At 45.1% G+C, this 17,452-nt stretch overlaps 1 protein-coding gene across 1 annotated transcript in view; it reads left to right on the forward strand.

Annotated features, from left to right (window-relative positions):
• The window catches only part of Dnah9 (dynein axonemal heavy chain 9), a 333,793-nt gene that overhangs the window by 230,806 nt on the left and 85,535 nt on the right, over positions 1-17,452 (forward strand). The window contains exons 50-52 of the mRNA XM_005349858.2: positions 1,724-2,149; positions 11,783-11,902; positions 15,486-15,674. Coding sequence (XP_005349915.1) covers positions 1,724-2,149; positions 11,783-11,902; positions 15,486-15,674 — 735 coding nt within the window. The remainder of the gene's footprint in view (positions 1-1,723; positions 2,150-11,782; positions 11,903-15,485; positions 15,675-17,452) is intronic.

The raw sequence follows: 17,452 nt of genomic DNA on the forward strand, positions 1-17,452 counted from the left end.
TCTTCACCTCCTATATTGGGTTCTTCTTCACCTCCTATATTGGGTTCTTTACCTCCTATATTGGGTTCTTCACCTCCTATATCTTCATACATGTTTTCTATTCCACCCATTGGCTATGCCTAATTTACTAGTTTAGGGGGTGAAGATTCTTGCTCCAGTTTGTGCTTCCTTACTGTACCCTCCCTCGGCTCCTCAAGACACGTCCCCACCCATGCTAGCTCCCACTTGTGTTTGTGTGTTGTTAACTCCTGCTGCCAAGAGTTTGATGATCTAATATGAGAAGAGTTCAAGAGTGAATGTGACCTATTGAGTCCATTTCTGGTGTTTGTGTGTATATGGCTTCAAGGCTGATGACTCTGGACTGGACAACCAATAAAGGGGCTCATCATCAGGTTCTATTTATATATGTTTACACATATACACACACAAATATAATCAGAGAAAAAGAGGATGTCTACTTGACAGAGGTTGAGGCCGGGCGATGGTGGCGCACGCCTTTAATCCCAGCACTCGGGAGGCAGAGGCAGGGGGATCTTTGGGAGTTCGAGACCAGCATGGGTCTACAGAGCTAGTTCCAGGACAGGCTCCAAAGCCACAGAGAAACCCTGTCTCGAAAAAAAAAAAAACAAAAAACAACAACAACAAAAAAAAACTTGACAGAGGTTGTGGGAAGATTCTGAGGGAAAGTATCTGAGCAAGAAACTGGAGGGAGGAAAGGGAAGGAGGAAGTGATGTAATTATTTTTCAGTTAAAAGCAATTTTTTAATTCGAAAAGAAGTAAATGTGGCATCTCCCCCCACACCTACTTTCAGGTACCAGACTAACACCCTCCCCGCCCCCCTCGCTGTGGGTTTCCAATCTCCAGAACAGTTCAAGTTCATTTGCAGGTCTTAAACTTTGAAAATAAGATCCTCCCCACCCCACTTTAAAAACCACCATTGCAAGAATAGGCGTGCTGATCCTTCTCAGTCGATGCTACAGCCTGCCTTGATCAGCTTCACATGCTCATCCCTGGCAGCCACAATTCCATGTCCAGATGAGTGACGCTCCAATTCCAGGTTATAGAGGAGCTGGGAAGCCTAAGTGTCAGAGTCAACACTTCTGGGTTATAGATGAGGGCACTGAGGCCTGGGGTCAAGGTCAACATCTTTCTGTAGCAAAGGACACACCTGGGACCAGTCAGAGGCAGCTGACTCTCAGGCCACCTCTGGCTTTCTGTCTGAATTATTTCTTGGCAGAAACCCCACTATGCATTCAGGACAGTCAAGTGTATTTAGAATGAGCTCAGGGAAGACAGCAGTTTAATTAAAGGAAGGAAAAAAAAACAGTTGAGTTTCAGTGCGATCCTCTTCAATCCAAGATGGAAATTAATTTATAATAACCTTATCTTTTATTCATGTCATGCTGCATGTTTCAGAGTATATTGGCATCCTTTTATTTCTCCGCTAGATGTGAAATAATGGTGTGTTTCTAATGGGCCGTAAGTCACTTCGTGCTGGAGGGACATAGCTGAGTCTCTGGTAACCATTCAGGGAAGTCTGCAGTCACTGGGGAGTCACTCTGTTTTCCCTTTGATGAGTCATGATATTTAAAATTCAGAGGGCTGCTGCAAGCTTCAAAGCAACCCTTTCAGATTGATCACTCCACAGCCTAACTCCATTAGCGGCCCAGGACAAAGAGAACTCATCCATTTTCCTCTAACAGCCTCTTCCTCTCTTCTCAGACCAACCTGACAGAGCTGAAGACATTTGGTTCCCCGCCTCTGGCCGTCAGCAATGTCAGCGCTGCAGTAATGGTACTCATGGCCCCAGGGGGCAAGGTGCCCAAGGACCGCAGCTGGAAGGCTGCCAAGATCGCCATGGCCAAGGTAGACAGCTTCCTGGATTCCCTAATCCACTTTGACAAGGAAAACATCCATGAGAATTGCCTCAAAGCCATCAGGCCCTATCTCCAAGACCCTGCCTTCAACCCGGAGCTTGTGGCCACCAAGTCCTATGCAGCTGCGGGCCTCTGCTCTTGGGTCATAAACATTGTGAGGTTCTACGAGGTCTTCTGTGACGTGGAACCAAAGCGCCAAGCTCTGAACAAAGCCACCTCAGACCTCGCAGCTGCCCAGGAGAAACTGGCAGCCATCAAAGCCAAGATTACTGTAAGTGAACCTAGAACCCCCCCCCTCGCCCAATGCTGTCAACCTATAGAGTGCACAGCACCCTCTGACCACTGCCAGAACCTGACAATACAATGCCTAAGGAGAAATCAAAGGTTCATGCAAAATTTTATCCCTTTTCCACTGGGACAGTTTTTACATTTCTTTCTCCAACACACATAGATTGAATAAGAAAAACCCACTGGGCAATTGATACATAGCTCTGGGCACAAAAGGGGGCTGGGCACGTATTGATCTCCTATGAAGAAAGAAGTGACCCAGAGACACATAGCAGACTAAGAGTAGCATCAATGGCGGTCCGGCTGCTCCTTTGTCAGTCAAATATGAATTAAATGCTGTTGTACTTTCGATAGTAAAGAGCAAAAGGTTAAGGCTTTGAGGTTCCCTTCTCCCCTAAAATGTGGTTAGAACTGTCTTGACTTCACCTCTGACCAATTGTCAGTCTCCCCCACTTTCTGCGGTATAAAGAGGGTGTGTGAGAACCTCATTGTCCTATGAAGTTTTTGAAAGCAAGTCATCGTTATGCAGTCCCAGCACTCAGGAGGCTAGAGATGGGGATCATGAGTTTGAGGCCAGCCTGGGCTACATAATGAGATTAAGTGTGGTCCTTGCCCCATGTGAGGTTTGTTAGCATTTACAAACACCGTACATCATTAAGTCTGCTTCACTCAAATGCGAGGGGTTGTTTTATAATGACTAGAGCAGCAGTTCACAACCTGGGGGTCAAATGGCCCTTCCACAGGAGTTACATGCCAGATATCCTGTGTATCGTATATTTACATCACAATTCATAACAGCAAAATGACAGTTATGAAGTAGCAATGGAAGTAATTTTATGGTTGGGGGTCACTGCAACATGAAGAACTGTATTAAAGGGTCACAGTATTAGGAGGGTTGAGAACCACTGTTCTAGAGAGAGAATTGCCTTTGAGTTTCTCTTTTACCATCGAAATGGATGCTACCCGGCTGGGTAGAGCACAGGCAACTTGGTAGAGTTCTTGTCTGGCACACATGATGCCCTAGGCTAGAATTTTAGCCAAAAAGAAGATTAAAAATTAGCAAAGTGAGAGGTAGTCATCAGAGGGTAGCATAGCTGAAAATCTGTCCTTCTCCGTGAAGTCCCACACCTAGCCAGGAAGCTATTAGCTACAGAGACCTGCTGGGAAAGGGAGAACGAGTTTTCCCTAGGGGAGTGTCACTGGGTATAACAGCCACACTCCGGGGTGAGCCAAGCTGGCCATCAGAAAATGAACTCAAGTCATGTTTTGTGGGTTTTGTCCACTTTTTTCATTTGCTTTGCTATTTTTTTTTTATCCAACTGATTTTTGTTGTTTTTCCTGTTTTGCTTTTTTCCAAGAGAATGAGAGAAGGAAAAAGAACATGAAGTTGGCTTGGCTAGGGAGGTGAAAAGAACCTGAGAGGAGTCAGGAGAGAGGGGAGAATATCATCAAAATATATTATGTGAAAAAATTATTTAAAAAATTTACAAATAAATAAGTAACGTACCCATCTCAACAGACCCTGTCTTCGATCTCAACTGTAATAGTTACTTCTTGTGTCTTCAGAGTGCCCAGACTGTAGCTCTCTGAAGGAAAGCAGACTGAATAATAGTATCTGCCTCCAGGGATTATCCTGGGGATGGAGCATGAGCCAGAGGCAGCCTGTGACAAAGAAAACAGCAAGAAAGGCCTTAGGGACCGTGATCGCCATTGTTGTCCCCCACACACACATACTTTCTGTGCTATCAATCACACACACACATCCAACCACATGCATTAGCTCAGTTATTGCCAGGATCAAGTGCGGTCCCAACAGTGTTCTGGATGTCTAGTTCCTCCATATGCCTGCCAGGCAAACACGATTCTTACTGTGACTGTGTAGGGATGATAAAGCAGGTTTTACAAACTGAGGAGGTGGATTGGAGATGTACTACATAGCTCATGTGGCACTGATTTCTTGATGGTTAGGTGACAACAGGCACATGAAAACTCTAGGTGGAAGATCATTGCAAACAGCCTCTCTGTGTAATATAAATCCTCGAGTCTGGGGACATAGCTCACGCTAACATATTTAAGAGGGTCAATCTATAACATCTTGATAAATAGCAATAATAACTTGGGTGAAGAAACAAATCTCCTCTAAATACCTGCATTCTAAACCTGGATATTATTCATGGACCATTTCCTTAGAAGAGGCGGTAACGGCCATAACCAGCCTTCCACTAGTACAAAACACCTTAGCAACCCCATTGCAGCTTTGGGGAAAAGGCAGGGGACAGACTTCCTAACATTTTTTATATTGTTCAGTCTCTCCCAGAAAAGTATAAAGAACTGAATTTTAAAAGACATTTTACTCCAGTTATTTTAACTAAAGGAACATTTGGTACGGAGGGGATGTTTAAAAATATTTATACCTTTCCAGCAGTCAGTTCACATGACGGGCCCACTCAACCTGGGAATGTAAGATGAATGGGCTGAGAACAATTGGCTACCATAGGAAACGTTTCTTTTCAGCCACAATATTTTCGGCTTTTAACAAGCTCCTCTCCTTCCTGTGCTTATACATTCACCTATTAACAGTCCAAGAACATGACCACGCGCTTCCTACTGCATCAGAGAGAAAGAGGCAGCACCCATCCTTTTCATGGAAGCCCACCTGGGCCAAGGAGATGCCTCTCCAGATGCTGCTAAGGTCACTACAGCCTTCTCCATTCATGTATGTATATTCACACTTTCAAATGTGTACACTCACTCACTCACTCACACACACACACACACACACGCTTTGTTAACTGTGTTTGGTCTCTAAATGGTGGATGGTTTTTGTTTGATCATCTAGTTCTCATTTTATGCAATAAGCGTATATAGACATTACAATTTATAATGCATCAATAAGAACAAGTTGAATATTTTCATAGAGCAGGGAAAATATCAAGTGGTAGAGAAAGGTCTTCATAAGAAGCAACAGCCCTCTTTTAATTCTTGGGTCTGCTTTGAGCAGTTAAGACTATCTCGGAGCCTGCTACATAGCAGCTGAACTGTCTCCTCAGGCCTCTATCTCATATTTGCAGATGACATAAGAAGCTGTTAGGTCTTAGTTAATATTCTGTCATTGTGGAGAGACACCATGACCAAAGCAACTCTTATAAAAGAAAGCATTTAACTGGGGGATGGCTGACAGTTTAGAGAGTTAGCTCATGATCACCATGTCAGGGCGCAGACAGGCATGGTACTAGAGCAGCAGCTGAAAACTTTGCACCCTGATCTCCCAGGGAGAGGGAGAGGGACTGGGAACGCATGGACTTTTGGAACCTCAAAGCCTACTCCACAGTTGTGGAGGCTTGAATAAGAATGACCCCCATAGGCTCATGTATTTGAATGATTAGTCATCAGGCAGTGGCACTATTTGAGAAGGATTGGAAGGTGTGGCTTTGGTGAAGTGTGTCACAGGGTGTGGGCTTTGAGCTTTCAAAAGCTCATGATAGGCACCCAGTGTCTTCTCTGTAACACAGATAATAAAAGCCCAGAGACAGATATTGGGGTTCAACCTGGAAGATCAGAAAAGCAAAGCAGTCAAACCACTAGAGAGCTCTTACCTCTGTGAAATCTTCAGAGTGAAAGAGCACAAGTTCCTGTCTCAGCCCACCCTATATTCCTCTCTAATACTGGAATTGAGGGCGTGTATGCACCACTGCTGCCCAGCCTCTATGCTAACCAGTGTGGCTGCTGGGATTAAAGGTGTGTGCCAGCACTGCCCGGCCTGTATGGCTGACTAGTGCGGCAGTTTTGTGTTCTGATATTCAGGCAAGGCTCATTTATTAAAATACAAAGGAAATATCACTACAACTCTCTCTCTCTCTCTCTCTCTCTCTCTCTCTCTCTCTCTCACACACACACACACACACACACACACACACATCCTGCTGCCTGCACATCAGGATGCAGAGCTCTCAGCTACTTCTCCAGCTCCACACCTGCTTGCCCCCATGCTCCCTGTCATGATGATAGTGAACTAAATCTTTGAAACTGTAAGCAAGCCCCCAATAAAATGCTTTCTTTTATAAGAAAGAGTTCCCTGGGTTATGGTGTCTCTTCATATCAGTAGAACAGTGACTAAGACAGTTGCTAATATTGAAAATATCAGAAAATGTACATAGAAATCTGATTTCTGGCCATGATACAAATAATCAAAAGATTCCTCTATATCATTCACTGCCTGCAATTAGCTAATGTCTTCATATTGGAGTGAAGGGCCGTGTTGCATTTTGTCGTCAGCCCCATCAGTGCCTGTTTCCTAAGACTGAACTCATGATTCTCAGCATCTTCTTGTTCTGTTCATTGGAACATTCAACTTCTGTCCTTATGCTAGACTGATATTTCTACTCCCTGGGTCTTATTCCGATACCTGACTGGTCTAAATTGTTGATTTTGACATCTTCCCAGAAAATTTATGACAACTGGTTTTAGATAACATCTTCTTTATTCTTGCTCCCATTGCGTGGAGGTGGCTCCCTGGCAGCCTCATCTTTCAGGATGAAACTGTCAACCATCCCAAACTTCTGCTCTTCTCTCATACTCCTGTGTCCCTACTTCATCATCATTTCTGCCTTGTGATTGCCATGGCCAAAACTATCTACATTGGCTTCTGTAACCAAAACTATCTCTGCCCATAGACTGATTCACGAAAAATTAAAAAATCAATAACTTCCATTTATATTAAGTGAACATCTCTATTGATTACAGTAGATTTAAGTGATACACTATATTTTCTTTTTAAAAAAATATTTTTGGGGGAAGGGTGGGAGGAGGGGGAGGGAAATGGGAGGCTGGGAGGAGGTGGAAACTTGTTTTTTTTTCCTTTTCTCAATAAAAAAAAATATTTTTATTTTATGTGTTATGCATGTTTGCCTACATATATATGCACTATGCATGTACCCAGTTGTCCTCAGGGATCAGAAGAAGGTGTCAAATCCCCTGTAACTGGAGTTGTAACTGGTTGTGGCCTATCACGTAGGTGCTGGAATAAAACCTGGGTCAGCTGCAATAGCAACAAATGCTCTCAACCACTGAACCTTTATCTCCTGACTTCCTTTTTATATAACAGTCTCTTTTCCCCTGTGGGGTTTCTATCTTCCTTTATTGGTTTTCATCCATGATTTGCTTGTATGTAGCTGCCATTACTTATCCATTCTCCACCCAGCCAGGTGCTCTATCAGGTCATTGTCTCTGGTATCTGTCTCCCTTGTTCCTAGTTCAGGGCTCCAGTCAGTGTTGAGGGTAAGCAAGGACCACTGATTTATTTCTTGAGCTTGCTTCAATGATGTCAGAACCCCATAACGCCTCCTTTCTTGGTCTATTGTTTTATTTTGTTGTATCCCACCCTCAAGTCACATTCCCTGGAAGTAAAGGGTTAAGGGGAAGTAAATTACAGCTACAGTCTGGTAATGCATTTATTTTGCTAACAAACCCAAGTCAAAACTTTGCAGACTGGAAATCTGGATTATTCATTTTTTTTCCTTAAAATGCCGAACACTCTGTGATCTAGTCTGCGGAGCTGTCAACCTCCTGACCCTTGTGCTGCCCACATTTCCAGAAGCCTTTGACCTTCTTATTATCCGTAGCTCCTGATGTCCACCACTGATGTACTTAGCTTTCATTCTTTATTATCTCTTCACAATTTCATACTTGCATTGATGAATGTTGATCATTTTAGCATATCCCTTATTGCCTTTCTTAGCTCTTTCTTTTCCACTGAAACCTTCCTGCTCCCCGATCCTATTTCTGTGTGTGTGTGCGTGCGTGCGTGTGTGCATGCGTGCTTGCGTGTGTGTGTGTGTGTGTGTGTGCGCGCGCGCGCGCCTGGCCCATTGAGTTTAACTAGGGTTGTTTGGATGAGCATAGATGGGGTTACTTACTGGCATGGGAAACTTACCAGTGGTTACATTTTTGAAGAAAATGACAGCTCCTCCCCCCAGGGACCATTAACTGACAATAGAACACGGGAGAAGGATGGAGCCTCACCAGCCCCTCTCTCATTCATGGTAAGACGGTGACAGGCTCAGTCTCAGACAGGCCCTGTGCAGGTAACCACAACTACTCTGAGTTCAAGTAGAACAACCATGTCATGTCCGGAAGACAACATTTCTCAGCGCAATTGCCCATCTTCTGGTTTTTACATTCTTCTGCCTCCCTGCGTCAGCACACACACACACACGCACGCACACACACCCCTTCTGCTGTGTTCCCTGAGTCCCAGAGGAGGCACTGTCAATGTCCCTTTTAGGGCTCATTACTCATCAGTCACTCAGTTAAGAGTCTCTGTGTTGACCACCACCCACCGCAAATAGAAGCTTCTCTGATCAAGCTTAACCACAGCATAATCCATGAGCACGAACATAAATATTTAGAAGATAACTCAATAACATGTCCATTCAGCAAAACAACAGCAGTAGGTTCCCCTGCTCAGAACCTATGACCTCCTCCGTCCTGGAGTTTTGCCTAGGCTTACAGTCCAAGGTATGAGTTCCCTCCTGTGGAGTGGGCCTCAGATCCAATCAGAAGGCAGCTAGCCACCCCCATAGCAGCCATGTCATTATTGCGCCAGTGGGTGCATCTTGTTTCGCAGGTTGTTGTTGTAGTTTGAAAGGTTCACAGCTGGGTAAGGGTACTAATGACTTTTCCCTCCCAGCAGTCTGCTTGGCACCTTCTAGGACTCTGAAAGCTGGCCAGCGGGGAGGAAGCTTCCAGGTCAGTTACAGCTTGACGCTCTTCAGCCTACAAAGTTTAGGTATCTTCAGCACTAGGGTCTCACCATCTAGTTCTAGTGTGCAATAAAGAGAAACGGCAATAACCTGCATTGTTGTGGATGGTCCCTGTGGCCTTCCTGATCAATGGCACTTAGGAAGGCATTTCGATTTTCACTTAATAACCAATGGTTTCTGAGAGTATTATTCACCCAATGCAAGGTGTCTCCTTTCAAATTCTTAAATTATATGTTAATAATTAGAACTATATAAATAATTTATAAACACATGAATTATATATTTAATAATCTTATAGAATAGTAGGTTTCCATATGGCTTTTTCATGCCTTCCCAGTTTGAGATAACCCCAATCCCACCCTCTTGCCTCCCCTATCCCCTTCCCAACTTTGATCTTTACTTAACGCCTTCCGCCTCACTACGGCTCCCTCTTTTTCATATCACACGTTTCTAATATCCCATTCTTTTATGTTATTCATGCTGACATGGGGGACCTACTGTCTTCAGCCCTGACATGCTATTTTTGCTTTCTTCTCCGGCATTCCCCCTTCCATTTTCTTTGTAATCCTATCTTCTGCACTACAAGTACATCAAACGTTGAACCTCCTAACTCTGTCCTCTATTTTCCCTCACGTTTCTGCCACTGTTCATTTTCTCAGGCTTACTGGGAGATTTCTGAAGCCTTGCACGGTTTCTGAGTTCACCTTTCTCACCCACATTCCAATTACTCTTGTTAGTTTACATTAACAATAAACTGGTGTTTCCTGATACTGGTTTCATTCTCGTCTCCATCTAATAAAATGCTGGTCTCGTGTTATAGCTGAACCATCTTGGACCTCTCTGAGGACTGGTCCCGAGGCCTTTAGTGCTGTTCTTGTTGCTATTGGGAGCCCTGTCTTTCTCCTCTTGTCTACCTTAATGTAGGCATTTGCTAACACTGTCTGTCCGTTGTCGTTTCTCAGGGGAAGCTAAGGAGATGGCATGGCCACTGCGTTAATGAACACACAGCAGCTGTAGAAAACTTACAGAGACATGGAAGCTGGAGGGGGAGAGCATGGAGAAGGGGGGCAGCAGGAATGGGGGATACGAGAAAATAGTCGGGTAGAATGAATACGGTCACCACGCACTGTATATAAGTACGAAAATATCAACAATTGAAAGATACCTTTTTAAAGAGCTGATATTGTCTCTGTAGATAAAGGCGGGGCTGACTGATAAGATTTATTTCTAAGATCAGATGAGCTATGCTGGATGCATCCTAAGTGCTAGAATTTCTCCTTCACGGTAATGATGCCTTCTACATTTGGATAGAGATACTTGTTGGGTGATGTAGGAGGGTCATCTGTCTATGTGTTACTTTCATTGGTTAATAAAGAAACTGCCTTGGCCTTTGATAGGCAGCAGCTTAGATAGGCAGAGTAGACAGAACAGAATGCTGGGAAGAAGGGAAGTGAGGCAGATGCTATAGCTCTCCTCTCCAAGATGGACTCAGGTTAAGATCCTTCCCGGTAAGCCACCACGTCATGGTGCTACACTCATTAATAGAAATGGGTTAATCAAGATGTGAGAGTTAGCCAGTAAGAGGTTAGAGCTAATGGGCCAAGCAGTGTTTAAAAGAATACAGTTTCTGTGTAATTATTTTGGGTAAAACTAGCTGGTGGCCGGGAGCCCTCCTGGGCAGTGGGAAGCGGCCCACCACTCCATCTACAGTTAGGGGTACCAATAGGCTTCCAGTTAGTCCTTCTTCTTACCACCCACCCAATCACACTTCCAGAATCTCCAGTTGGTGGAGGCTCTGCAGGTGAATAGCCTTCGTGGCGACCTGAGGAAGCCACAGGCTCCTCTGTCCATCTCCAGCCATCCAGCAGCTCCACTGGCATGGTCTTCCACCATCTGCTGGACTCTCTCACTCCTAACGTTGACTCATATGGTGGGCAAAGCTTATGCCTATTGCAGTTCCTTCCTACTAACTTGAGTGATTGCCTGGGAAGAAGAAGAGGCGATGGGTGTGTTCAGTCCACTATCATTAATCCAATGCTGGCTGCTTTTTAAAGTGCTGGTTGTGTGAGCTCAGACACCTTAGCAAGGGCCCACAACGCTGCTTAGACTTCCATTACTGCATATATACAGAGCATGTGCAGAGGTATCTGCTGTGTGTCCCTGTGTCTTCACCTATGTGAATGTACACTCTAACAGTGACAAGTATCTTGTTTCTGTTCTTAATTCTTGATAAATTCAGAGGGAAAAAAATGAAGCTATGTCTTTTCTGAAACACATCCTGCCCTTTATGATGGGGGAGAATAGGTGAGGGCTAAGTAAGCTCTAACCAAAGAAGGCCAGCCCAGCCTCAGCCCAGCGTGGTCCATCCTGTAGGTGGCACTCCCACGTCCCACCTCCACCCCACCCCCGCCCGGTCTCCCAGTTATATTCTTGCTTCTCCAGTTGTGGTCTGCTTTTGCCTCCAACATCAACACCTGTGCTTGTGAAACTCACTGGAACCCCTTTCCCCAAGGAGAGGTGGGACTTTTTCTCTCCCTTTTCTCTGCTCCATGCCTATCTCGCCTCATCGCCTTTATACAAGCCTCAGCTTTGATCACATATCTCTGGGCTTTCATCCCAGGCTCTGCCTGCAGGAAGAGGCTGAGGTTGTCTCTGGGGTCACCCTTCATGTGGCTTCCTTTCCACCTGCTTTCTTACTGACCTTAGTCTCTGGACCTTTCTCTACCCAGCATCCCTTGGTCTCTGGGCTTTCCCCTATCCAGCATGCCCTTCAGAGTCCTCTTATAAAGCCTTATCTCAGAACCACTAGCGATGGCCTGGAATTACCGACCAACTTTGCGTCCCTTCCTCAACAGCACCTTAACGAAAACCTGGCGAAGCTCACAGCCAAGTTTGAGAAGGCGACAGCAGAGAAACTCCGGTGTCAGCAAGAAGCTGAAGTGACCGCAGGCACCATCTCCCTTGCGAACCGCCTGGTGAGTCTGAGCTCTGACTACATTAGCAGTTTGTCAAGTGCCCCAGGAATGTGACTAGAAGAGCTCCCCTCAGGGCGACTTTGACTGGCCTTGGTGAGGGGGGGGGGGGGGCGGGGTGGCATCGAAATGTGGAAATGTGCCCAGTTACAGGGACCTGACACCTGACAAGTATGGGTACTCAGACTTCTCTGCTCAAAGCTGATTCCGTAAGGAGGTAGTTAGAGTTTGAGACCAGCCTGGTCTACAAGAGCTAGTTCCAGGACAGGCTCCAAAACCACAGAGAAACCTTGTCTCGAAAAACCAAAAAAAAAAAAAAAAAGGTATGCTGGACCCCCTAGACGGCTGCTGCAGATGTGGCCTTACTCCTTGGATATGCATGGGCCAGAGAAGTTAGCCTTTTGTGGGTCAATTCCAGAGCTCCTGTCCATGTAATACTTGATCATAAGCTGTAAGATTGGGGACAGCGAAGCAGAAAGGAATGAAACTGACTGATTCTGAACATTTCCCAGTGTGACCTTATCTGTGGACACCTATGTGTACACCTAAGGATATATGGGAGAGATGGAAAAGGCTCTGGCCTTCCTGAGAAAACAAGTCTAAATGTCAGGACAAAGATGTTTATGTTTGGGTATCTATTACAATATAACAAATCACCCACCCACCCCCCAAAAAAAATTAACTCAGGAGCAAGTGTAGATATTCTATCCTTGGTTGGGGCAGGAGAGAGCTGGTGTTGGTGGGGGTGGGACCAGAGGAAAGTACTGAAGGGGTTAAAGCGGCTCTTTGTGTCCCCTGAATTTGTCTGCTAGGGCTCAGTGTTGGAGGGCTTCACAGTCCAGGCCGTTTATAAGATTCACACTAATGATACTTCCGTCTTGTTTCAAAGGAATGCATTAAACCAAACAGTTTTTAAAAAAATACTACAGTAACCATTCTACAATATTTCACACTTTTGTCAGGGCAGGGCTTTGGGTAGAATTTAGCTTACTTGGTGATCTCCATGCCTGAAAAATTCAAGGTTCTTCAGGCCTGGAATTGGGCTGGGCTGGGGAGTCCAGAATAACTTTCTTCATCTGCTAGGTACCTTGACAAGGTAAGGCTGGGAAGGTGGCCTCAAAAGGGCCACTCTCTGTCCCCGTGAAATCTCTCTAGTATGTGTTCCATCCCTACCCCGGGACTCTACAAGTAAGTGTCTGGAAAGACCGGAAGTGGAGTGTAGCGCTCTCATAAAACCTGGGACCAAAGTCTAGCTCAGTGTCAGTCACTTGTGCCTTAGTCCTTTGAAATAGTTCCAAATTCAGGGAGGGAGACGGGTAGCTCTAATGTTTTCCCTGTGGCTGGCTCTGTGCTGTTGCTGTTGTTGAGATGGGCTCCCACTCTGCAGTCTAGGAAGGAGATGGATAACTCTAATGTTTGCCCTGTGGCTGGCTCTGTGTTGTTGCTGTTGTTGAGATGGGCTCCTACTCTACAGTCTAGGCTGGTTGTAAACTTGCAGTCTTCATGCCTCAGCTCCTAGAGTCTTGGGATTACCGAAGTGAGCCGCCATGCCTGACTTGAACATCCCACTTTTGATGAGCGGTCAAAGAATTTGTAGTATTTTAAAATCCCTTTATGGTTTGTGTTTCTCTCACATCCAGCAGCAGAGACTGGAGAACAGCTTCTACTGAGTGTGATTTCTCTTTACTCCCAGCACCACCCTTCCCACAGAAGAGAATTATAATAAATCCCTTTCCTCCCTCATTCCAGCTACAGCCATATTTCTTTAAGGAGCCACGTGGTGTAGCCAGCACTGGACTGAGCCGTGGTTTAATGAAGGCACTAATCCACATGTGTGTCAGTTGCTATATACTCTGATGTTGCATTAAGACAGAAAATAGAGACGGGAAGAAGGAAGGGGGTGGGGAAAATTTATAGCTCAATTAAAAACAATAAATAAATTAAAGTAAAAAAGATGGGTAATAGATTTCCTCTTGAAGAAGTAGACAAAGAATGAGCATAGGTATGAAATCTCCACTTTTTTACCCATGTCTCCTCTGTCTCGAGTTTGTGGTCTGTGGCCTGTCTGTTGTAGTTATCTGACCTGGACCTGTTGTCTGTCTGTCCCTAACAAAGGACTTTGTTCTGTGTTTACTAAACAGAACATAAATCAATGATATGGGAAAGAAATGGGAAATATTTTTCAACAGAAATCTTTAACAGAATTTTATAGGGAAGAGGTTTTTTGACTGACTCTGAATAGCACTCAAAACCACACAAATCTTAGCAACCAAGAACACACTGCTTTCAGTGCTTGTGGGATAGTTTGTTAAGTTGGTTTTAACCCATTGGCTGCTTTCAGTGATACTTACATACATATACACATACACATGTATACATACACATACTTTATTATGGGTCAGGAGCATGGAAGTACATAATTTAGGATTAAAGCTATGCACTAGCTTAGGTTGTAAAAGCTGATTATTATGTGGGAAGGGCAAGATATGGTGACGTTGGTTACATTGTTCTCATAAAAGCAGGTCAGAGTGAAACGGGCTGAGCACTTAGTAGGAGAGCTGGTTGAGTACTTAGTGCAAAACCATCTCAAAGCATGTCATCAGTTTGGGTGGGAGATCCGGTAGAAAAATGTGTCTCTACAGTTATGGGTGGTTACAGTTACGGCTGCTGTGCAACTTTGAGATGGTCAGTTTCACCAAACAGTTTAATTTGAAAATGACCCCCTGCAGACATGTAAGAAACTGGCCAGATCTGGCTAGCCGCCCTCCCATCGAGCTCCTTACCTGACATCCAAAACTCGGCACAGCCTTCTCCATCAAATGGGGACGTCTCCAAATGCATTGCCATGCCAGGTTACTGGGCTGGATGTCTGAACATATGGGCTCTGAAACCACTCTGTCTCTACTAACATTCTGTAGAGATTCTTGAACTCCACTGTTCTAGTCTAAGAACAGGACAGGGACATGCTGGGCTGGCCAATCACTTCTTGTTCGGCCAGCTCTCACAATGTATGATGGTCTCCTCCCAAGAAGAGAGGTGTCCTCCAGAAATGGGCCAGGTTAGCTGAGGTGTGTTCTGCAGTCTCTGGTACTTTGTACACACTTGGGTGTATACTCCTTCTTTTGTCTGAATCCACCTCTGTCTTCCCACCCACTGGAAAATTATCAGGGCACGTGGACTTGACTTTATTTACGTATCTCCAGCACTTAGGGAGGTGAAAGAAGAAAATCCTAGCATGGCTTACAGACCAGGCACTATGCTGAGCGGTAACACACATGAACATGTTTGGTCCTCACAATACCCCCACAGAACTGGTATAGCTGTCGCCACACGTAGAAAGGGCAGAGCCCAGCAACCAGCATCCAGAACCTGTTAGCATCTCACGGTCCATGTAATGCACAGAGCAGGGGCTTGTGTGCTGGAGTGTCGCCTGCAGCCAGGACGTGGCCGATGACAGAAAAGGATTCGCAGTGGTTCTCTGGGCCTTCTTGCTGTGGACATATGGCATGTGAGCTCCTTGACTAAATACACAGCTCTGTGGGCTCCATCTGACGCTTCTCTGTCCTTTCCGCCCTTTAAATGGCAGGTTGGAGGACTCGCTTCTGAAAACGTCAGGTGGGCAGAGGCTGTGCAGAACTTCAAACAGCAGGAAAGGACATTATGTGGAGATATTCTTCTTACTACAGCTTTCGTTTCCTACTTGGGCTTCTTTACCAAAAAATACCGAAAGAGCCTCATGGACGGGACCTGGAAACCCTATCTGAACCAGCTGAAGGTATGTGTGGCCTGAATCTGTCCTGACTGTGTCAGCCTGTGTGTACCACTGAGATCACATGACCATCATAACCCGAACCTTCCAGTACTCCTTGCATACGCACCGACACGCCCACTGAGTACCAGGCATGGGACATACACGCTCATATCCTCCCCACTGCCAGGCAGTATGATCCTCTAGCCTCTGGTCCACCTCGAACCTTGTTTTGATGGGGTTCTCATGGGAACTCCATGCTTGGTCCTTCATGCTCTGGTTCTTTGTTGAACTCCACCTCCTGACTGACTTCCAAGTGGCAAAACCTGGGAGACACCAAAAGATGTCTCTGTTCCAGAGGGCTTCATAGGAGCAGTGGGGGAAGTCCCTTCTCTGTTCTTCCTGGCCCATTGCTGTTGGCTCCCAAAACCCTACAGTTTATACTCATGGCTCAGAAACACAGCTATAAAAGCCACGTTGTCATCAGTGCTCAGGTGCTCTTCCATGGGCCATGCAGAGGGGCAGGCACCTCTGTGTAGCTATCCCCAGACCCTCCCTCTGTATATCCAAGTGATGGAATGGGGGTGGGGGAATGATGGTTGCTGAGTAAAGGAGATTTCAAACCTCACCTAGACCCTAGCATTCCTTTGGCGAATCCTTATCACTCAGGTTCATCAGTTCCCAAACACTAGCCAAAAATTCAGAGTGTCCTACATGCCATGCCAATGTAACACAAAAGACATGCCAGGCCAGGATGGCTTCAGCATATTCATGGTCCAACAGAGCTGATCAGGTCCACAGACGTCAGCAACAGAAAGAGTGGGCACAATTCACAGCGAACCCGGAGGCATATCCCAAACTCCACCCATAACTACAGCCCTAGAATGCAAAAATGTCTATTGTATAGCAATGTCTAAGGTTTCCCAGATCTACTCATAAAATTCTACCCATGTGATGATTTGATAGACTGGTTTCAGATAGTTACAGTACTAGAAATAGCACAGATACAAGTTCAGCAGTAACTGGTGACATTCATCGTGCTAACTCGTTGAGCTAACAGAGCAGTAATCTCATTCATCTTGAACACTTGTGATGGGAGAAAATCGGCGGAAGAACCAAGGACTGAGAGAAGATGTGTGGCTCTTAGCGGCATGGGAGGTTGGGCTTGTTTGAGATGCATAAGCATTCCTGTGCCATAGATGCCTTTGGCAGGGTCTTAGTCTATTGTCTGGTGCTGAAACAGTGCTGAAGAGCAGCTATCAATAAAGAACTGCTATTTATTTGGTTCATGATGCTGCAGTCTGCTTTGGACCTTACTACTTTGACATCCTATGCCAGAAGACAGAAGAGGAAGAAAAAGTGAAAGCCAGAGAGAAAGGTGGGACCAAACTCAGGTCTGCGACCCACTTAAGGGGAACTAATTCCCTCCCAGGATATCAATGGGAGCCATTTACAGAGCAGAGTCACAATGACCTGCTCCCTGGGAGTTCCTGAATTTTGGGGAACACATTTGAACTACAGCAAACAGTCTGGTAAAGTCTATGAACCCCAGAATAATGTTTTATTCATAAGATTACAAGAAAACATGGCAAAACAATTTCTGGTTTTGCTTTGTTTTATTTTTACTATACTTTTCAGTCCTATCTTAAACTCACAATCCTCCTGCCTCAGCTTCCACTACCATGTCTGGCTACATCAAGCTTCTCAAGGGAATTCAGTCCCTTGTAATTTTTATCCTGAGATCAGAAATGTGTTTCTTTTTTTTGTTGTTTTTTTTTTGTTTCTTAATTTAATTTAATTTATTT

This window comes from Microtus ochrogaster, chromosome 7 (assembly GCF_000317375.1).
Source record: "Microtus ochrogaster isolate Prairie Vole_2 chromosome 7, MicOch1.0, whole genome shotgun sequence".
Lineage (NCBI taxonomy): Eukaryota > Metazoa > Chordata > Mammalia > Rodentia > Cricetidae > Microtus > Microtus ochrogaster.